At 40.5% G+C, this 22,950-nt stretch overlaps 1 protein-coding gene across 4 annotated transcripts in view; it reads left to right on the forward strand.

Moving 5' to 3' along the window:
- Positions 1 to 22,950, forward strand: part of nos1 (nitric oxide synthase 1 (neuronal)) — a 72,967-nt gene that overhangs the window by 37,389 nt on the left and 12,628 nt on the right. For all 4 annotated transcript variants that reach the window (XM_077241654.1, XM_077241651.1, XM_077241652.1 and 1 more), the window contains exons 8-21: positions 2,150 to 2,291; positions 2,788 to 2,927; positions 4,283 to 4,457; positions 5,396 to 5,497; positions 7,316 to 7,510; positions 8,634 to 8,719; positions 10,069 to 10,213; positions 11,110 to 11,214; positions 11,484 to 11,542; positions 11,840 to 11,956; positions 13,070 to 13,244; positions 19,328 to 19,466; positions 19,970 to 20,048; positions 20,602 to 20,795. In XM_077241654.1, the coding sequence (XP_077097769.1) occupies positions 2,150 to 2,291; positions 2,788 to 2,927; positions 4,283 to 4,457; positions 5,396 to 5,497; positions 7,316 to 7,510; positions 8,634 to 8,719; positions 10,069 to 10,213; positions 11,110 to 11,214; positions 11,484 to 11,542; positions 11,840 to 11,956; positions 13,070 to 13,244; positions 19,328 to 19,466; positions 19,970 to 20,048; positions 20,602 to 20,795 (1,853 nt within the window). The remainder of the gene's footprint in view (positions 1 to 2,149; positions 2,292 to 2,787; positions 2,928 to 4,282; positions 4,458 to 5,395; positions 5,498 to 7,315; positions 7,511 to 8,633; positions 8,720 to 10,068; positions 10,214 to 11,109; positions 11,215 to 11,483; positions 11,543 to 11,839; positions 11,957 to 13,069; positions 13,245 to 19,327; positions 19,467 to 19,969; positions 20,049 to 20,601; positions 20,796 to 22,950) is intronic.

Below are 22,950 nucleotides of genomic sequence, written 5' to 3' on the forward strand. Positions count from 1 at the left end.
TATACAGGCAAAAGCCCCCACGCTTGCTTCTTACATCATCAAGACCTGACAGAATAAACGTCAGGTCTCCTACACTCTTTTTCTGCACATAAACAAATCAAGGCACTTTCTCTTTCGGCAAGAAAAAGCTTCTCTGCGCTTTTGCAAACAGACTGGTGACCCAAATTTTCTCCAGAGTCGTATTTCGAGAGTGACGGAACTTGTTATTTAGATTAGTTGGACTGACACTTTGCGCTCTTAGCATACTGTTGAAGTCAGTAAACAAGTAAAGGCACCTCAACACTGTTTGAGCCCCAAAGTGACGTCAATGCCATGTATTTTCAGCAGTGATGAGCTCTTTTAATGAGATTTACTAATGTTGTTAGTGCCAGGAATTTTCATGTGAATAAATGCATAGATCAGGGATTGTGCTCGTGTACCTTAATGGTCTTGTGGTTAAAACTTTTGCCAGGTGTTTCAGAGGTTCTGGGTTCTAATCTGCACACTTATAGATTTTTTTTCTCTCTCTTTCATCAAAACCGAATATGTTCATCAGTGGTTACAGTAGATATCAAGCAGGGACACGTTTGTGTGCATTTTGTTTTGTGATTTCACCGGAATGAATAGTCTCCTCCGCAACGGCGATAGATTGAAGCGAACGTCCAAATGAAGACTGCGTGAGCCACAAGAGAACACTGTATCCATGCTCCACTTTCACATGAATGCTTTCCTTTGTGTGTCAGAATTTTTGAATCCATGAGCTAACACACTATCACTGTAAAGCTGCTTTAAATCAAAAAATTCTGAATGGTAAAAAGCGCTACATAAATTTGACCATCATATATTCTGCTATAAACCGCATAAAATCATTTGAGCACCATTTACTTGCCTCAAAGTCTGGTATTGTTATTATTATTATTTATTGCTACATTTCAATATGTGAATTATTCCATCAGAAAATTAAATTTTTTAGCGCTGTCAGACTTTAAAACAACGGAGCTTTGCACTTGTTGATATTTGTGTTTTTGATTGATGTTTTGACTCCTAACCAATTTTCTACATTAAAAATCTTTTTTGTCTTTTTATTTGGGATAGTAAAATTAATTTTGGGCTACCAAAATTTGAAGAGTGCATGCCCGAAGGGCTACCAGCGATTTTGACATTTTGCGAACCCTGGTAAAGCTGATTTATACATTATCCTGCTAATATATCAAACTATAGTATAGTACAGTTAAATGTTTTGGTCTTAGTTTAGTCTTTAGGATGGTCTTCCAGTACTCTGTTAGCTAGGAAATTTGCTCGCAAACCAGATTTTTGTTTTTCAGTTCGTTATCTGAAAAGCAGTATTTATTAGCATTCCTGTTTATCTCAATAGCAGCATTTTGATGGAATTTTTTTTAAAATGTCCATCCTAAAAAAATAATTATCAATAAATTTTCCAGAAGAGAATTACTGTGAAAGTCTTCGTTGTGAAGTGCATTAGTATGACCACAAAGCTAACAGGAGTATAAAGCTATTTAAAGTTGGATATGTAGTACATCCAATGTTGTCCGCATACATACAGTATACTCATGTAAAGCTATATTCACTATATAGCAAATCTCGTCTGCATGATTTGTTTCTGCTGTCACAAAATTTAAACTATATCATCGCACGCTTTTTTATATAAAGTTGGATATATAAGCATGTCCAACTTTACCCACATGAAACTCCTCTCGTTCTACTCTCCTAAACCTCACTCCCATCTGGGTCACGGCACCAATTAAACCCCCGGGCAGGATTCAAAGCAGCGTTTCTGTCATGGGAGGTGGGCACACTAACAAGGACTCTTAAGACTGCATCCTCTAGTGTCTGTCGCTAGTGCGCCTCTTAAGATCAGGGGAGTGAGGTTTACCCACAAAGCTCTTACTAGCTTGCCTCCGTTACGCACATACATACAAACATTACAAATTTACCCTCATACACAAAATGTAAACTATATTAATGCCCAGCTCTAATTTGCTAAATCCAACTATAAGGCATGAAGACATTAGGATGTTATAAACATTGACATATCTGTAAATACATTTTAATGGAGTCTGTAAAACTGCATGAATTAGAGGTTTAGAACTGTAAATCCACTAGAGGGATCTCAGCATTACCCCAATGCTCTATTGTTTCTGATGTGTAGATCGGCTATTACCATCTTCCCCCAGAGGACAGACGTGAATCATGACTTCCGGGTGTGGAACAACCAGTTGATCCGGTACGCAGGCTACAAGCAGCCTGATGGATCAATTCTTGGAGATCCAGCTTCCGTGGAGCTTACAGAGGTGAGATGGGAAGCTATACTGCAATAGCTTTGATTGTCACAGGCATCACAAAAGCTTCCTACTGACATATTGATTGAAGCATGTTACCAGTACAAACAAGAATAAAGAGTCAAACTGATACATACAATACTTTTTTGTGGCATCATGGGTATTTCTTATCATTATTGGGATTTATTCCATTTATTATTTATTTATTTTTAGTTGTGTTTGAGTTGTTTTATGGCGGTGCAATCTGTATTTTGGAACATTTGGAGCTAAACAAATTATTAGCTGGTCCAAGATGGCCATTACTTCGGTGAACAACCAATATGTTCCAAAAACCAGCTTGACTACCGTAGGACCAACTGATAGCTGGTTTGTTGCTGGTTCAAGATGGTCTACCCGCCAATGACCACAGTTGACAGTTTTAATCTTGGATTTTCCAGCAGGAATTCATCTTGTTACTCTGTTAGATGGTCCGATAGAAGTTCTGTTCTTATTTGTTTTTGACTTGCAGATCTGTATACAGCAAGGATGGAAAGCTCCAAAAAGCCGGTTTGATGTTTTGCCCCTTCTTCTCCAAGCCAATGGGAATGATCCTGAGCTTTTTGAGATTCCTGATGATCTTGTACTTGAGGTTCCCATCTTACATCCAAAGTAAGATGAACCAATCATATTGCAGAGTTTTTGGGGGGGTCAGTCTGTTTGATGGTCATCAAACACATGTAGGAACATTGTTGTGTAGGAAAACATTGATGAATTACTTCAGTTTATTTTGATTACTTCAAAATGTCCATAAACCCAGAATATGATAATGTGTCATACAGTACATACCAAAGGGAAATCACAAATCATAGAGGCTGTAATGTGCAGAGCTTCAAGATGCATAGCAACAGAGAACTCAAGCTGAGAGAGTGCCTCTTATGTGCGTATATTCAGGAACGTGGGCTAATTTGGCATAAAACTTGCCCTTTTTCCAGATCCTGCCTCAGTTTGATTGTTTAATGCTGTCAATTAGACCCTGATGTGTGTCAGAGGTGATCAAATACTTGGGTCTTGAGATGCTCTGTATGACATAGTTCTAAATCTCATAAGTCATGCAGATGAAGTTAAACTTCTCATAAAAAACTTCAAAATAAAAGTTCTTTATTGGCATTTAGGGTTTAATGAAGAACCTTTAGCATATATGGAACCTTTTCATTGTGGAAAAAGGTTCTTCATATAATTTTCTTCACACTAAGAGAAAGATTGTTCTTTTAAGAACTGATCACTGAAAGGTTCTTCAGGGAATCAAAAAGTGTTTATAAAGTTAGTTTAAAATATGCTTGTTTTATACCCGCAATGTTGCAGTGATTTAAAATGTGTGGGAGGTTTTTATATGCGAGCAATTTTGACATTATAAAGTCAAATGCACTCAAATCAAACATTCTAAGGAAATCTGAAGCGCTGGTAGAAATACTACCATTACGAGAAAGTTAGAATTTACAGCACGCAACGTTTGCATTGATATAATGCCCATTATTGACAGTTTCCCCCAAAACGCTCAAAGAATTGACCAGCCAAACAAACATACCTAAATGGAGGAGATGCATTTGCATATGGTTTTGTTTGTGAGAAAATTGCTGGTAATATGCTGTGACAATGTACTCTAACTTCAATATTTAACGCAATAATTGTGTGAATACTTCTGGATAGATCAGCCATTCTGCATTTATATCAGACAGGTGGAATTTGCCTTTTAGCGCAACACCTGAGACACCTGCAGGTCCTGGTTTAGAGATAATGACAGTTTTGGCAGTGCTTACTATGTTTTTGCATTTGCTTACAGAGAAATTATGATGAGAACTCTAAATGGTATACTCTCCAAGCTTAATGGTGTACATCTGCATATGCCAAGATATTCTGTTGACTGCATTATGTTATGCAAATAAACCCTAAGAACCTTTCGCTGCATGTAACTTTTCTCTCTGTGCTGGGTTTAATATTGTCCACCCTCCTGACTGTCTGTCTAGGTTTGAATGGTTTAAGGAGCTGAATCTAAAGTGGTACGGCCTTCCTGCTGTGTCAAGCATGCTGTTAGAGATCGGAGGACTGGAGTTCACCGCCTGCCCCTTCAGCGGCTGGTACATGGGGACCGAGATCGGTGTCAGAGACTTCTGCGACAGCTCTCGATACAACATACTTGAGGTATCATACCAGACACCCATAAATCACCTCTGCACCACTAAGAATGTCTCAAAAAATCACACTTTTGAACCCAAACTGCATTACATCTGTTCATTAACATTCATATGAATTAGATATTGTACCCTAGCAGGAAATTAGGAAAGAAATGTTTGTGTTTTATCATTCATTTTAATGGATTAAGTTAATTATATGGTATATTGCACATTGTTTATCATTTTTTTAATTGCTCTCTGTAATTTAAGCAGATTTGAATTAACAAACATGCTGTTTTCATTCATCAAGATTGTTCAGTTTTACAATCTCTCTTCCACATTTCCATTATATTATGAAATAAATTCTAAAAGATAATGAGCCAATACCATACCAACTGTTTACCACATAATTTGTGTTATTTCATAATACAATGGAAATGTGGAAGAGAGATTGTAAAACTGAATAATCTTGATGAATGAAAACAGCATGCTTGTTAATTCAAATCTGCTTAAATTACAGAGAGCAATTAAAAAAATAGTAGAACTGCCACTCGTGATCTGCGTCTATAGATCTGGAAAACTCTAAAAATACATTTCCAGTCAAAACTTTGGACACACTTGACATGAATATGTATTTCTCATGATCTTAAACTTTTGATCTGAAGTCTGATTCTTACATTTTTATAAATTAGTTTTGGAGACAAATATAAAAACATATTGATTTTCAGGTGTGGAATAACATGAAATTGAGTGAATGATTAAAGATTTTCTTTTTTTTATATGATTAGAATTATATTCGAGTATTTATTTTTATATTATAAAAATTACTGGAAATGTATTTTTAGAGTTTTCCAGATCTATAGACGCAGATCACGAGTGGCAGTTCTATTAACCTCGGTTCAGATCCAGAGAGAATACAGTATGAATAGTCTCCCTGTACAGTATGATTAATTCCCTCCATTTCAGGAAGTAGCTACAATGATGGGGCTGGACACGAGGAAGACTTCATCCCTGTGGAAGGACCAGGCACTGGTGGAGATCAACATCGCAGTCCTTTATAGCTTCCAGGTAGGAAGAACACACATGGATAGATGAAACTTATGAAAACACGTCAGAATCATATTTAAAATCATAAAGAAATACAGCCTATTTTAGTATCATTTATAGTTTGGACATTGTGGCTCTTTCTTGATGTACTAAAACAACTAAATCTGAAACTGAAATAAAAATTAATACAATTTAAATAGATATCTTTAAAAAAAATTCAAATACACAACAAAGTTAATATGAAAAATTAAAATAGAAAAATTAAAAATGATTAAAAATATTAATATAACTAGTATCTCAATATTTCAATGATACTAAATTACACACACACACACACACACACACACACACACACACACACACACACACACACACACACACACACACACACACACACACACACACACACACACACACACACACACACACACTTACATATACACATATACAGTATATATATATATCTGTCTATCTATATAGTAAAAAAAACAGTATAATTTACAGGAAATACTACCGCAATTTAAATGTTTTACTTTGTAAAAACATGTCATGTATATAACGTCTCAACGTAAAAAGCCCCTAAAAATAGACCTTATTGTCTTTATACAAAATATCATTTCTAATTAACTTTTTTCTTTTGATTTTGTTGTCAAACACAACCCATAAATGTTTTTGACTGGCTTTGTGAGGTTCACCATCATGTAATCTTACACTCATTCTTATTTTCAGTCACGTTAATTTATATTTGCCAGTATCACATTTTTTCAGTCCATCTCTTTACACAGCTTCCCCAAGGGGCTACAAACAAATCCCTGCGTTCGCATTTATACAGCATTCATACAGACTCGTGCGAGCAGACAAAACATCAACTGGTTTTCACAAATCAAAAGGCTGAATCCCTTCTGTTCTATTTATTGGAGTTAAGAACCTTGGACATTTAACTGAAAGCTCCTGTGACTGAAGGAGCATGTTTATTGATATTTATCACACACCCCCTGCAGTTTGTTTACCCACAAGTCCTTATTCCTTGCTAAAAAGGCTTTTACTGCACGGTTTTAACTCTGATAAACTAATTAGATGTTAGTAAGTAGCCTTGTTCGGTTTCTTAATATTTCATAATTGCGGATGGAGTCAAAACAATGACAGATAACAATTAAATCTACTTGGAAAATTAGAATTGCTGCAGTACACGCCAATCTGAGGATTTAATAGCAGGTTGTATTGACTTGCGTCAACATGCTGCATTAAGCATTACAAGCTATCTAAAACGCATTTGAAAATAACCATGTCCACGAAAGCACACAATTATGGGCATTATTGCTGTTTGTACTGCATCACTTTGGGATTGAGCAATATTATGGATATTTCCTTTGTCAAGCATTGACATTTTATTGCATTTTACTTCATGATTCTATGACAAAACCTCTGATAATTGTATATTATATATACTTTTCAAAACCCAAAAACTAACATGTACCTCTGTATTTTCTTCATTTTAAGAATCCGTTTTTACCTTGTTGGTCAGAATTATGTTGTGTTTTTGCATGAGATTAGATAACCAATTTAAACAGAAATACCATACTGGTTGATTCAAGTCACCTTTATTTGCATAGTACTTTATACAATACAGGTTGTTTCAAAGCAGATTTGCAGTGATAGTCATGAACATAATGATCATTAATATGCACAGAGTTCAATTCTGCTGTAAAGCAGCTCTAAAAAGACAATAGTGCCAGTATTCAGCTGAAGTCATTGCACATTTTATTTAACCTTAGTTTTAGCTTTTTCAGAGCTGTTTTTTTGTAAGCAGCCTCACTCTTTCCAATTTTTCCTTTATAGATGTCAAAGGTTACCATAGTAGACCATCACTCGGCCACTGAGTCCTTCATGAAGCACATGGAGAATGAGTACAGAGTGAGGGGAGGCTGCCCGGGTGACTGGGTTTGGATAGTACCACCAATGTCAGGCAGCATTACACCTGTTTTCCATCAGGAAATGCTCAACTATCGCCTAACACCTTCCTTTGAGTACCAGGTAAGTCTCTTGGCCAGTTTAAGTTGAAGTCATAGCAATATTTTGATTGTTTGTTAGTAAAATCATACGTAACATAAGCCTTAAATTTCCTCCTATTTTGGATATTACCTTTCATGTAGTGAGTAATATAGTTTTTTGTGAATGTAAAATGTCTGCAAAAGAAAGAACTGATTCCGAACTGTCTGATACGAGTCATCAGTAATTCTAGTCTTTCTTCGTCCTCGAACCTACGTAGGTTTGTAACATATTTGCATAATGCCAGCCTATGGTTTTCATTGGCTGCCCTTGAACAACGTCTAATTTGACCTTCCAAACACTGTAGTTGTAGCTGAGGCCTTGAAGAGATTGCTTTGTGTTGTCAACATGTCAGGAAGACGCTGTTTTCTGCGCTCCAACAGCAAATTCACTTTGCATACACTGACTCAGGTTTGAATTGATATGGTAAAACTGACGTTTAAATCAAAAGTGTATGATTCTTACACGTTCTGTTCATCAAGATAATATTCACAAATGAACACAACTTTTATGAATCTTAAAGCCTAAATACTACCGGAAGTAGCTAATGTTTTGCTATAAACAAACTACGGTACTGTCACATGACTTCAACATCTCCGCCACTAAGCTTCCAACAACTCTTTCAATCTTTGTTTAAAATCGACATCTTGGAAAGTTTGAGTTAGAATAGTTTGCAAGACTGTGAGTATAAACACAATAAGGCTGTAATAGTGGATTATTAGAGTAGATGAGTTTACCTGTTCGGCGTGATGATGTTTTATTTCTCGCCAACCTCTGTCCCATTTAGCCACTTGTTTTCAAGATACATGAAAGCTTAAAAAAAATCATGAGTGGGGTTTTACTGATGTTTTTTATGTTGTGGAATAAAATGTCAAAATATCTTGAGTTTGAGTGAACCGCAGACCTTATTCAGGCATTTAACCAAAAACCCATTAAAAATAACCCATTGGCATCCGGACATTGAAAAATACAAACTTGTTCCAGGGTTTTTTATGACTCTTTTCTTGTATTATTACAATTAGCCTGTTGTGCTCATACCTGAAAAGAGCTCTGCTGCTATCTCACTCTCTCTCTCTCTCTCTCTCTTTCTCTCTCTCTCACTCTCCAGTCTGACCCATGGAACACTCACGTGTGGAAAGGAGTGAATGGAACACCCACAAAGAAAAGAGCGATTGGATTCAAGAAACTTGCCAAGTGAGTGGGTGAAGAGCTCAAGACCTATGCACAGATTGTTTTTGTCTTGAGCGCAAAGTGTATGTTGAGTTAAACCTGTATAATGCTTCCGAGGCCGACCTTCTGCAGCGCTCCAAACCTTTGCCAACCTTTTGTTGTATGTTTTACCCATAGCTCGGAAACTTCAGCAAGTGGTTGTGTTAATGGCATCATTTTAAGAGTGCCTCCCAGTGTATTTTTCTTACAATAATGCGGGAATGCCTGAGAATTGTGTGAGTTTAACTCACTGAATCACACTCGGGTGTAATCAGGTTTCCTTCTGCTTCTCTTTTTAATGTTCAGCCTCTGTGCTATTACAGTAATTGCCCGCAGGATATAACTAACTACATTTATGTGATTGTGTGGTCTTGGAAATAAGGGGAAAGTGTCTGTCAGTGTGTTAAAGGGATAGTTCACCCAAAAATGAAAATTCTGTCAGTATTTACTCACCCTCATGTTGTTCCAACCCCGTAAGACCTTCGTTCATCTTCGGAACACGAATTAAGATATTTTTGATTAAATCTGAGAGCTGGATCACTCCTCCATAGGCTTCTTCAGGGATTGAACTTGCAGGCCCCGAAAAGTTATTACAGACATCGTTAAAATAGTCCAAGTGACTACAGTGGCTCAATCTTAAGTTTATCAAACGACGAGAATACTTTTTGTGCGCAAAAAACTAAAATAACGACTTTATTTCAACTATTCATGTCCTTCTCTGTGGGCCTCGAGTCAGTTCACTAGTGTAAAAGCGTAGAGCTTCTGTTGTTGTACATCACACGCATCACACACATAACCAACGTCGGCCAATAGTGAGCCTACGTGTGACGTAGCTCTACGCCATTTACACTAAGTTAACTGACTAGAGGCCAACAGAGAAGGAAATGTATAGTTGAAATAAAGTCGTTATTTTGTTGTTTTTTGCGCACAAAAAGTATTCTCGTCGCTTGATAAACTTAAGATTGAGCCACTGTAGTCACTTGCACTATTTTAACGATGTCTTTAATAACTTTTCGAGGCCGGCAAGTTTCAATCCTTTTGAAGCCTATGGACTATGGAGGAGTGATCCAGCTCTCAGATTTAATCAAAAATATCTTAATTCGTGTTCCGAAGATGAATGAAGGTCTTACGGGGTTGGAACAACATGAGGGTGAGTAAATACTGACAGAATTTTCATTTTTGGGTGAACTATCCCTTTAAACTCTTGCTAGGAGATAATATTCTGATTCTGTTATTTTCTTTGAAATAATCTATATTGCATAAAGCGCTATATATAGCAATGAGATATTGATATTGAAATATCTGCAAATTACATGTTTGTGTGTGACTTGCAGGGCTGTGAAATTCTCTGCCAAACTCATGGGGCAGGCCATGGCCAAGAGAGTCAAAGCAACCATCTTATTCGCCACAGAAACTGGGAAATCGCAGGACTATGCAAAAACGCTCTGTGAGATTTTCAAGCACGCGTTTGATGCCAAGGTAAGAAGGACAGGCTTATTGAACCGCACATAATAGATTGACATCTGTGTTTGATTCTTAAAACCCTTCCCATTCATTCAAATTCAATCCCTCCAGTGGATTTGCACGTAAACATTGATGTAAACGAAATGACAAAGAATATTTGATGCAAGACATGTATATCCACACATCCCCTTTGTATATCCACATAACCAAAATCTTTCTTCCAATCCGAGGCTACAGATTGCAGAGTGAGAGAGCCATTTTCACAGCAAAGTGTGCTATGCGAGTGCTTACGCAAATGTCTTTTGCCACTTTTTCTTTTGCTCCAGTGCCATAAAATGTCAAGAATCGTTGCACCCAGGCATTGATCTGTAGGTAAAGTTAAGATCACGTTACACTCCAAGCTATGTGACATCTTAAACAAGCGTATTGAGTCCAAGCGTTTAGCCTTGGGATAGCATTGAATTGCAAAGTTATTTTTATAATCTAGCAGAATAATCAATCTTGCTCATGTGCGCTTGTTATTACGTGATTTACATACAGATGACGCAGACATAAGGCTTCTCTCTCTTTCTGCATGTACTGAAGGCGTTTGCCCTGCCACACGCACTGATGCGTCGACTCTGGTAATTGTATCATGGGGCATTAGCTGCTTGTTAGGCGCCGTACGAACTGTTCATTACCGCTACACCCCTTTTGGCGGTACGTCAGGATCAAGAGATAACGTGCCTCCCATTTTTCACACTCGAAAACTTTGCCTAAAATCTCTCCGAACGCTGATCTAATAGCCAAACTTCTGCTCCTGGCTTACAAATGAGACAGAAAAACCAATCGCATCAAAATGGTCATGTCTAGTGGAGGAAGCATTGTGTATGTATGTGATGTGTATAATGTGGCATTATATGATCTTGCAGGTGACGTCCATGGATGAATATGACACAGTTGACTTGGAACACGAGACTCTTGTTTTAGTGGTGACAAGCACGTTCGGCAATGGGGACCCTCCTGAAAATGGAGAGGTGAGTTATTAAAGTACAAGTTTGGTTTAATGCGCTAGTGTTTGACTGAGCACATCAATCATTTTCTTCTGCTTTGAATCCAATTGTCAACACTTCACAACACAACAGAATTTGCTCATCATGATGATGAAGGACTTCACACATACACTGTACAATGGAGAACCTGCAGTATGCTGGCAGGTTCTGGTTGAATTTGTGATTGTGAACATGCGTGGGAAGGGCCAGTAACTTCTCTCCTTTTTCTCTTTCCCCCCTTTTCCGTGCCACAGAAATTCGGTGCGGCTCTGATGGAGATGAGACATCCCACCACCAGCGTAGAGGACAGAAAGTGAGTCTTTGTGTGTGTGTGTGTGTGTGTGTGTGTGTGTGTGTGTGTGTGTGTGTGTGTGTGTGTGTGTGTGTGTGTGCGAGTGGAGACGCAAGCGAGTGATTTTCTTCTCATCCTCCTACCAATCTGCTTTCCCATAATTAATTTTTTTTCAGTGTTTTAGTTCACACACCTACACAAAGTCTAACATATATGCACCAGACATACACATTTACGCATAACATGCATTTCTTCTCTATACAATCAAACCATTCACATAAATGCACAAAGAAATCTCTCTCTTTCTCTCTCTCTCAGGACGTACAAAGTGCGTTTTAACAGCGTTTCTTCATATTCTGATACCCGCAAATCCTCCAGCGACGAACCGGAAACCAAAGCCAACTTTGAGGGCACTGGACCACTTGCTAATGTCAGGTACTGTGGTGCCTGTATGTGTATGTATGTGAATTTTTGTAGATTTGATGTGCCTGGTTTTACTGATAGGGCTTAGATTAAGCCAAGTTTAGGCCTTAGTTAAATTACGACATTTAAGGAGCTTTTATAAATATGCCTTAGAAAAAAAAAACATTTCTGTTTTGCATCTTGAGACAAAACAATGGTTTAGGCTTTTTAGGATGTTAGATGAATTATGCATCACAATTAAAAAAACATTTTTGCATTAAAAAGCCCAATTAAGCACCATTACATTCTCATTACTGAAATGTTAAAATTATTCTATATTTTTTAAATTGTATTAATTGATCATGAGAATTTTTATTGTACTTTTATTCTTTAATTGATAACTCAAAAAGTAAATCATTTACACAAATTATTACGTTATTAAGGGAAAATGTTGCAGAGCAAAAATTCTTAATGGTCCTAAAATAGGCCTACATTTCATAAAATGAATATACTTTTTTTTCCTATATTATCTTTTTTATTTTTCTCTTGGGAAATATTCTTCATTGTGTTTTCTAATGCAAAACATTTTTTTAATAGATATTTTTCTTTAATTTTTGCATTGTGGCATATTTATCTTTATATCATAAAAATAGGCAAAATAAATTATATATATTTTTATATATATCCAACTTTGTGGTGACATTGTCCTATTATGTACATGTGTGCGTTTCTTCTGGTGTCTGTCACTTAATTTAAATTCATCAGTTTCTTCAAAACTAAAATACAAAAAGCATAAAAGAAATGTAGTTTTGAAAAGTAATTCCATCCTAAAGCAATCAAAAGAAATTTCACACTTTTTGCATGTGTGTGCACATGCTTGCTTAACATAACATCCACTCTAGCCTTGAATTTCATCCTGTTTTCATAGTTTCAGGATCAAAGCTCACAGCCTTTGGCCTGATGTCCACAACCATCCCACTCTTATAATACACGTGTGTGTGTGTGTGTGTGTGTGTGTGTGTGTGTGTGTGTGTGTGTGTGTGTGTGTGTGTGTGTGTGTGTGTGTGTGTGTGTGTGTGTGTGTTGTTGTTGTTATTTGTGTTCTTGTGCTTCAAGTGTTTTCAATACTCCGCTTCTCCCATTCAGATTCTCTGTGTTTGGCCTTGGCTCTCGGGCATACCCACACTTCTGTGCGTTTGCCCACGCAGTGGACACGCTGTTCGAAGAGCTTGGTGGGGAACGAATTATGCGCATGGGAGAGGGAGACGAACTCTGCGGCCAAGAGGAATCCTTCAGAACATGGGCCAAGAAGGTCTTCAAGGTACTGCCCTAAGCAAACTGTGGGCTGCAGTCACTACCATGCATGTATTGTTTGTTTTTGTTTATCATTGCTTTTGATTAAAAAAAAAAAAGAACTACACTGAAGAATGTGATACATTTGCAGTTGTTACATTTAAAGTTTTCATTAAATAATTACTTACAACAGCTTTGTGTGAGGAACAACCCAAAATGTATGAGCTTCTGCACAAGTCGTATCGTATAGACTACTTTTATCATGTTTTTTTGGGGCTTAACTGTTATGATGAGGTGGAAGCAAGGAGGAAGCAGGATCCAATTGCAGCACACTTTATTTAATAAACTCAAACTACATAAAGACTCTGGCTAGGGCACAAGACTCAGGAACAGAACCACCAACATCAAGGTACAACAACACAACATTAAGAACTCACAAAGACTGAACAAGACACAGGGCTTAAATACATACTGGACTAACAACGAGACAAGGGACACCTGTGAACATTTAAACAATCAACCAATGACACAACAGACAGGGGAACACAAGGCAAGATCACATGACTAGAACAGGGGATCACATGACAGACAAGAACCAGGAACAAGAAACAAAACCCAAACCGTGACATAGCCCCCCCTCTATGGGCGGCTCCCGACGCCCATCAAAACAAAAAAAACACAAGTTCAGGAGGGTGGTGAGTGGAGGCGGTCTTGGGGGAGGGACGGAGGGCCAGGCTCGCACTGGGACCAGGAACCAGGACACAGGAATGGCGAGCCTGAGCCACAGAGCCTGGGTGGACCTGGCTCTTGAGCGACCAGGGCAGAGCAGGATGCGCAGGCGGTGGCCAGGGCGGTGAAGACCCCTCGGGCGGCCACGGCGGTGAAGACCCCTCGGGCGGCCACGGCGGTGAAGACCCCTCGGGCGGCCACGGCGGTGAAGACAGTCCATCGGGCGGCCAGGGCGGAGAAGACAGTCCATCGGGCGGCCAGGGCGGAGAAGACAGTCCTTCGGGCGGCCAGGGCGGCGCAGACACCGGCTCAGGAACAGCAGACACCGGCTCAGGAACAGCAGACAACACACACACTGACTCTGGCTCAGGAACAGACAACACACTCACTGGCTCGGGAACAGACAACACACTCACTGGCTCGGGAACAGACAACACACTCACTGGCTCGGGAACAGACAACACACTCACTGGTTCGGGAACAGACAACACACTCACTGGCTCGGGAACAGACAACACACTCACTGGCTCGGGAACAGACAACACACTCACTGGCTCGGGAACAGACAACACACTCACTGGCTCGGGAACAGACAACACACACACTGGCTCGGGAACAAACAACACACTCACTGGTTCGGGAACAGACAACACACTCACTGGCTCGGGAACAGACAACACACACACTGGCTCGGGAACAGACAACACACTCACTGGTTCGGGAACAGACAACACACACACTGGCTCGGGAACAGACAACACACTCACTGGTTCGGGAACAGACAACACACTCACTGGTTCGGGAACAGACAACACACTCACTGGCTCGGGAACAGGCAACACACACACTGGCTCGGGAACAGGCAACACACACACTGGCTCGGGAACAGGCAACACACACACTGGCACGGGAACAGACAACACACACACTGGCTCGGGAACAGACAACACACACACTGGCTCGGGCTCAGGAACAGACAACACACACACTGGCTCGGGCTCAGGAACAGACAACACACTCACTGGCTCGGGCTCAGAAACAGACAACACACACACTGGCTCGGGTTCAGGAACAGACAACACACACACTGGCTCGGGAACAGGAACAGACTCTGGCTCGGAGACGGCCATCTTGTCCGTAGACACTGGTTCAGAAGCGGCCATCTTGTCCGTAGACACTGGCTCGGAGGTAGTGATGTGAACAGTCTCTGGTTCGGCCATCTTGTCCGTAGACACTGGCTCGGAGGCGGCCATTTTGTCCGTAGACACTGGCTTGGAGGAAGTGACATGAACAGTCTCTGGATCAGCAGAAGTGACTTGAACCGTCTCTGGTTCGGCCATCTTGTCCGTAGACACTGGCTTGGAGGAAGTGACATGAACAATCTCTGGATCAGCAGAAGTGACTTGAACCGTCTCTGGTTCAGCCATCTTGTCCGTAGACACCGGCTCGGAGGAAGTGACTTGAACCGTCTCTGGATCGGCAGACGTGACTTGAACCGTCTCTGGATCGGCAGACGTGACTTGAACCGTCTCTGGATCGGCAGACGTGACTTGAACCGTCTCTGGATCGGCAGACGTGACTTGAACCGTCTCTGGATCGGCAGACGTGACTTGAACCGTCTCTGGATCGGCAGACGTGACTTGAACCGTCTCTGGATCGGCAGACGTGACTTGAACCGTCTCTGGATCGGCAGACGTGACTTGAACCGTCTCTGGATCGGCAGACGTTACTTGAACCGTCTCTGGATCGGCAGACGTGACTTGAACCGTCTCTGGATCGGCAGACGTGACTTGAACCGTCTCTGGATCGGCAGACGTGACTTGAACCGTCTCTGGATCGGCAGACGTGACTTGAACCGTCTCTGGATCGGCAGACGTGACTTGAACAGGCTCTGGCTGGACGTGGCTGACGTGAAGCTCTGGCTGGACGTGGCTGACGTGAAGCTCTGGCTGGACGTGGCTGACGTGAAGCTCTGGCTGGACGTGGCTGACGTGAAGCTCTGGCTGGACGTGGCTGACGTGAAGCTCTGGCTGGACGTGGCTGACGTGAAGCTCTGGCTGGACGTGGCTGACGTGAAGCTCTGGCTGGACGTGGCTGACGTGAAGCTCTGGCTGGACGTGGCTGACGTGAAGCTCTGGCTGGACGTGGCTGACGTGAAGCTCTGGCTGGACGTGGCTGACGTGAAGCTCTGGCTGGACGTGGCTGACGTGAAGCTCTGGCTGGACGTGGCTGACGTGAAGCTCTGGCTGGACGTGGCTGACGTGAAGCTCTGGCTGGACGTGGCTGACGTGAAGCTCTGGCTGGACGTGGCTGACGTGAAGCTCTGGCTGGACGTGGCTGACGTGAAGCTCTGGCTGGACGTGGCTGACGTGAAGCTCTGGCTGGACGTGGCTGACGTGAAGCTCTGGCTGGACGTGGCTGACGTGAAGCTCTGGCTGGACGTGGCTGACGTGAAGCTCTGGCTGGACGTGGCTGACGTGAAGCTCTGGCTGGACGTGGCTGACGTGAAGCTCTGGCTGGACGTGGCTGACGTGAAGCTCTGGCTGGACGTGGCTGACGTGAAGCTCTGGCTGGACGTGGCTGACGTGAAGCTCTGGCTGGACGTGGCTGACGTGAAGCTCTGGCTGGACGTGGCTGACGTGAAGCTCTGGCTGGACGTGGCTGACGTGAAGCTCTGGCTGGACGTGGCTGACGTGAAGCTCTGGCTGGACGTGGCTGACGTGAAGCTCTGGCTGGACGTGGCTGACGTGAAGCTCTGGCTGGACGTGGCTGACGTGAAGCTCTGGCTGGACGTGGCTGACGTGAAGCTCTGGCTGGACGTGGCTGACGTGAAGCTCTGGCTGGACGTGGCTGACGTGAAGCTCTGGCTGGACGTGGCTGACGTGAAGCTCTGGCTGGACGTGGCTGACGTGAAGCTCTGGCTGGACGTGGCTGACGTGAAGCTCTGGCTGGACGTGGCTGACGTGAAGCTCTGGCTGGACGTGGCTGACGTGAAGCTCTGGCTGGACGTGGCTGACGTGAAGCTCTGGCTGGACGTGGCTGACGTGAAGCTCTGGCTGGACGTGGCTGACGTGAAGCTCTGGCTGGACGTGGCTGACGTGAAGCTCTGGCTGGACGTGGCTGACGTGAAGCTCTGGCTGGACGTGGCTGACGTGAAGCTCTGGCTGGACGTGGCTGACGTGAAGCTCTGGCTGGACGGTCTCTGGCTGGACGGTCTCTGGCTGGACGGTCTCTGGCTGGACGGTCTCTGGCTGGACGGTCTCTGGCTGGACGGTCTCTGGCTGGACGGTCTCTGGCTGGACGGTCTCTGGCTGGACGGTCTCTGGCTGGACGGTCTCTGGCTGGACGGTCTCTGGCTGGACGGTCTCTGGCTGGACGGTCTCTGGCTGGACGGTCTCTGGCTGGACGGTCTCTGGCTGGACGGTCTCTGGCTGGACGGTCTCTGGCTGGACGGTCTCTGGCTGGACGGTCTCTGGCTGGACGGTCTCTGGCTGGACGGGCTCTGGCTGGACGGGCTCTGGCTGGACGGGCTCTGGAACTGGTTTGACGGGACGAGATTCAGGCAGGACGGTGATCCTTGCAGACCGTACGGACCTTAGCGGGGAATCTGCCAAGCTGGACATCAGCCCTGAACGCCCATAGACCGATCCGGTGTCAGACCCGCTGACTGGCGTGACGCGGGGAAACTCAGGCTCTGCAAGTGCCGAACCGCCCAAGGAAAGGGCCAGATCAACAAATCCTTTCAGGGTCCAGCCAGTATGATCCTCCGGCATCACTTGAGCGATGTGCCAATCCAGCCCGCTACAAAACAGGTCCACGAGCTGGGCGTCATTTAGCGCTCCCAGATGACAACACGCCAAAAAGTCCCTCACATACCTCTCCAAGGGCTGGCCATCTTGAGACAGAGATGATAGGAATTTCCTTAAGGCCTGGTTGCTAACAACTGCTGGATCCATTGGCGGTGAGTTCTTCTGTTATGATGAGGTGGAAGCAAGGAGGAAGCAGGATCCAATTGCAGCACACTTTATTTAATAAACTCAAACTACATAAAGACTCTGGCTAGGGCACAAGACTCAGGAACAGAACCACCAACATCAAGGTACAACAACACAACATTAAGAACTCACAAAGACTGAACAAGACACAGGGCTTAAATACATACTGGACTAACAACGAGACAAGGGACACCTGTGAACATTTAAACAATCAACCAATGACACAACAGACAGGGGAACACAAGGCAAGATCACATGACTAGAACAGGGGATCACATGACAGACAAGAACCAGGAACAAGAAACAAAACCCAAACCGTGACATTAACAATCAATGATTATTTATTTGAAGAAAATAATAATTTTGCATGCATTTTTGTAACAAAAGTAAATAATGGAAAAAATGTGGGGGCCAGTTATTCTTTCAAAGATCTATTTAGTTGTCTGGTTGATTCAGTCATATTCCTTTTTTACTTAACCATTTAAAGGCTACTGTATCATATTTAATACGCGAATTTCTAAGTCCTCTAAATGATTAACATTATCAGCTTTTATTAAAAACCTGTTTACTTGCATACCTTCTGCCCTCTGATTGATAGATACTTTAAGTCATGTCAAGTCACCTTCATTTCTATAGCGCTTTATACAATACAGATTGTTTCAAAGCAGCTTTGCAGTGATAAACAGGAAAATTATGCATTTCGCCTGTTGTTCAGCTGAAGTTAGTTGATTCAGTTCTGTTCATCAATTATTAGTTCTTATCATCTATTAAGCAGTTCTGCAAAAATAAAAGCTCAGTTCATACAACCGCTTTAGTACATTTAGATCAATAATATTGTTGAATATTAAGTCTTAGGATTAACTTATAGTTAGAAAGACCTTTTAGTATAAACTATTAAGTATTCATTCTACTTTTTGGCCATATAAATATCCACAACTGCACTGAATTGAATATTTTTGCTTGGGTTTGGGCTTCTGAATAAAATTAGGCATTTTTTTCCTTGAAAGTGAACTACATATTCTCCTATATCATACTATTTGAACGATAAATAAAATAATGCATTAAATATGATACTCCACAAAAAACACACATGCAAACTTTGTTTTATGGAACTTGAAATGGACCTTTTCCATTAAATTTTTGTAATTGATTTATTTCATGTCAGGCTTTATAGGGTTAAATAAACACCATTTAATTTAGATTTTATTGTTTTTTATATTATTATTATTATTATTATTATTATTATTATTATGACATTTTTAAGCCTAAAAAAAGATTTACAGTGTATGTTTCTTGTACTGCACTTGTACATATGGTTTAGCTCATGATACATCATAAAAAGTTGCCAAGAATAAGTTTTGATTCTTTTTAATCCTTTTTGTCCCAGGCGGCATGTGACGTTTTCTGTGTGGGCGACGATGTTAATATCGAGAAAGCAAACGATTCATTGAATTGTAACGATCGCAGCTGGAAGAAAAGCAAGTTCCGGATGACATACACGGTGGAGGCACCGTCACTAACGCAAGGTACGTTGCTGCTCTAGTACCTTCCATTTATTAAGGAATGACTCATTTCAGAAAGCCAATAAGCTTTTATCAAATTAAATGATACTTAAAGTCTTCCCCTGTGAATGGCAAAGCTCTTTTTATTTGCCTCAAGATTTATGACGCATGCCAACTGACTCTTGAAGGGACTGCCATTTTAGTGGCTCATTAGCTTGATACGGATTATCTCAGCGCCGTGTTAACATTACCCAGAGGATTGTAAACACTTCCTTATTCAATTGATGTAAGTGTAAACAATGCATTTAGGGCTTTCAGATCTGATTTCCTATTTCACAGACTTTTTTACTATTGCATCTAAAGTCCTTGAAATCGGCGGGTCGGCTCCTTCATGAGTTTTATAGCAAATCAAGTTGTTGGACCGCTAAATGATTTCAATTTTGTGCCTTTTGATTTAGACTTTTGTATAGACTTAATTTCACGCAGCACGTTTTTAACTATTGATTGTTTTTTGTATCCACTCTCAGCACTTTACAGCATCCATAAGAAGAAAGTTTACGCGGCCAAATTTCTGCTGAGACAGAACCTACAAAGTGCCAGATCCAAGTATGTTTTTGATAATATTCTCTCCATTTTTGAAATTTCTCAGAATTACATTGTCATGAAAAGTCTTTAACATTACCTTTGACTGAGTTTTGCCTTAATAAATTGGTTCCCAATCCTTCCTTAGCAATTGTTGTCATCTGCCATATTTTCTGAGAAGCTATTGCTCTTTTTTATTATATATATATATATATATAAGTTTAAACTGAGTTTTTCAAAAGAATATTATAAAATGCTATTGCTATATTGTTGCAATCGTTTATTAGACCCTGAAAGGTTAAAAAAATCAATAAGAAAAAGCACATTTCCTTTTATGCCTTGAGATTTCTCTTTATTTCCTTGAAAGCCTTGAGTTGTTAATCATGTTACTGTAAAATGTAACAATTTATTTGAAGAAAAATGGCAGATAAAATGCTTTGCAATTTCACTTCATTTCAGCCTATTCTAGCAAAAGCTTAGCGAATTGCTATTTGTGTATGAATATATCTTTTATAATCTCTTAAATAATGACTACAACTGTTTCGTATTACAATGTTTTCTCACTTTCGTCTATCAGCCGATTGACTATATTTGTGCGTCTTGATGCCAACAACCACGAGAACCTGAAATACTTGCCTGGTGACCATTTAGGCGTTTTCCCCGGAAACAACGAAGATCTAGTTACAACTCTTATCGAAAAACTGGAAGATGCACCACCTGTCAATCAAATTGTGAAAGTGGAGTTCTTAGAGGAAAGAAACACAGCATTGGGTAACTATGAAATACATGCAAATATGTTTTATTCTTATCATAATAAAAACATGCAAATATCTGACACTAAACCAAAATGTAACAAAATTATATTAAATTTCTAGAATAACAGTCTAACTTTAAAGCATCTTAACTTTCCAAAATAACTTGCCTTTCAAACATCTGCTTTGGTAACTAATGGAAAACAACAGAATCTACAAAAAAAATAATCTGAAATAACCATATAAGTCCAAATAAGTCTGCCAGCCCCCATAAATCAAGCATTAGTTAGAGAAAAAGGCTTTCTCAATATACCATTGTCTGCCGAACAGTGTGTTCTGGTGTTCATGATGAGCCAAGGATCAGGGTAACCTGGTCTATAGTGCTGATCATGTCACATTTACTGGAGAGTGAGCTAGCTTTTAATCATATCACTTACAAATAACACTTAACACTTAAATGCATCAGGATACCATACTTAAAACAGATCCTGTAGTATATTCTGAGGGTTTATAAATTATACAATTCACTCCTCTAAATGTATGCGCTGACATCATTTACAGTATATATTTTCATTCACTCATTATACTTAACCTGACAATGTGTAAAATAAGCATGCATGTAAATTTATCTTTTTAAATAGTTAAAAATGACAAAAAGTGGTTTTGGTTTAACTTTACTGGCATTATGATGGCTTATTCAATTAATAAATTAAATAATAAATTTCATGTAAATGCAATTCTCTTGCATTGTTGGTTTTTTATAATAAGCTGATCCTTGGTAGTTATCAGTGCAGTGTGCATGTAAACACTCACTGTAACGTTTGCATACTGAATTGCGGTTGTCTGAAATTATTAATCAATTGTAAAACATAATTTAGATACCACATGACAACTTAATATCTACATATAATGTTAAAGAATGAATGCAGGATTTGTTTGCTTTGTATTCATTATAATCCATGTCAGAGATCTTTAGAATAGATAGACAATTTTGGGATTAACTTACCCGCAGGGAAAGGTTTTGATGCTGGCACGTTATTCTTTGATACCCTTGCAAATCGGACTGAATTAAAAACATTTTTGATGCCAAATGATGTGCTTTCAATCACATATCTATTAGGGTTTCATCTCTTGTGCTAGAGGCGCTGTCCCATTTTCCCATTAGATCCGTTTCATTCTGTTTGTTCTCTTTTGTTAAAGTTTTTCCTCATCATATAAGGTTATTTAGCTTGCCTCTGTGCATGAGAAAACGTATTATTATTTTACAGTTGTCTTGCATTGAAACTAGTACACACCTGTGCCAAAAAAAATTAGACAAGCCAAAAATGTTCTTAACCATTTTAATCAAAAATCACTGGTCAGGAAATCAGCAAGAATTGCACAAATACTTTAAATAAAGTAACTTTAATTGTAGCACAGAATAGCCTTCCCCAACTTATAGACAGCTTTTTATAGGAAGAAGAGTCACTGTTTTTCCACTCAATGTTAATGGCTTCAAACAGTTCATGAGTAGTTAAAAATGCCTCACAGTTCATTGGAGTTTAATGTGGGACCAGCCAGAACATGAGCCTGGTGGACTTTTTCTCAAGCCACTTGGTGGTTTTTTCACCCTTCCTTGTTGAGAAATATGTCAGGATGACTGATAACTGGCCAGTGACCTTTACAGAATATGAGGTTGCTGCAACTCTTTCTCCTTGATCTGACAATCATTACAGACGTGGTCTCATTGAAGCCTGCATTATTGTGTACAAAATAGTTATTTTAACAAAAATAGGTGCCTTGGACACATTATCAGGGTACAGTTCACTTACAAATAAAAACTGTCATCATTTACTCATCCACATGTCCTTCTTACCCCATATGATGTTCTTTCTTCTATGAAATACAAATGGAAAAGGCTTTGGGTCTCAAAAAATTATTATAAAAAAAAGCACCATGAAAGAAGTCCAAATTACCTGTAAGCTATATTAAAAGTCCTCTGAAGGCATATAATAGTTTAATGTGTGGGGGGAAAAGATCAAATTTAAGACATTGTTTGCTTAAATATTCCTCTTCACCATAACTCTCAAATCTCATTTGCATTTGTGAATATCTGAATGTCACATTAAGTTAGTCGTCAGTGAGACACAGAAGGTGTCAAAGTTTTCAGCAAATAAAGACTTAAATTGTAGTGT

Source organism: Siphateles boraxobius, unplaced genomic scaffold (assembly GCF_051911475.1).
Source record: "Siphateles boraxobius isolate OS27281-9 unplaced genomic scaffold, OSU_SipBor_1 24, whole genome shotgun sequence".
In the NCBI taxonomy this organism is placed as follows: Eukaryota; Metazoa; Chordata; class Actinopteri; order Cypriniformes; family Leuciscidae; genus Siphateles; species Siphateles boraxobius.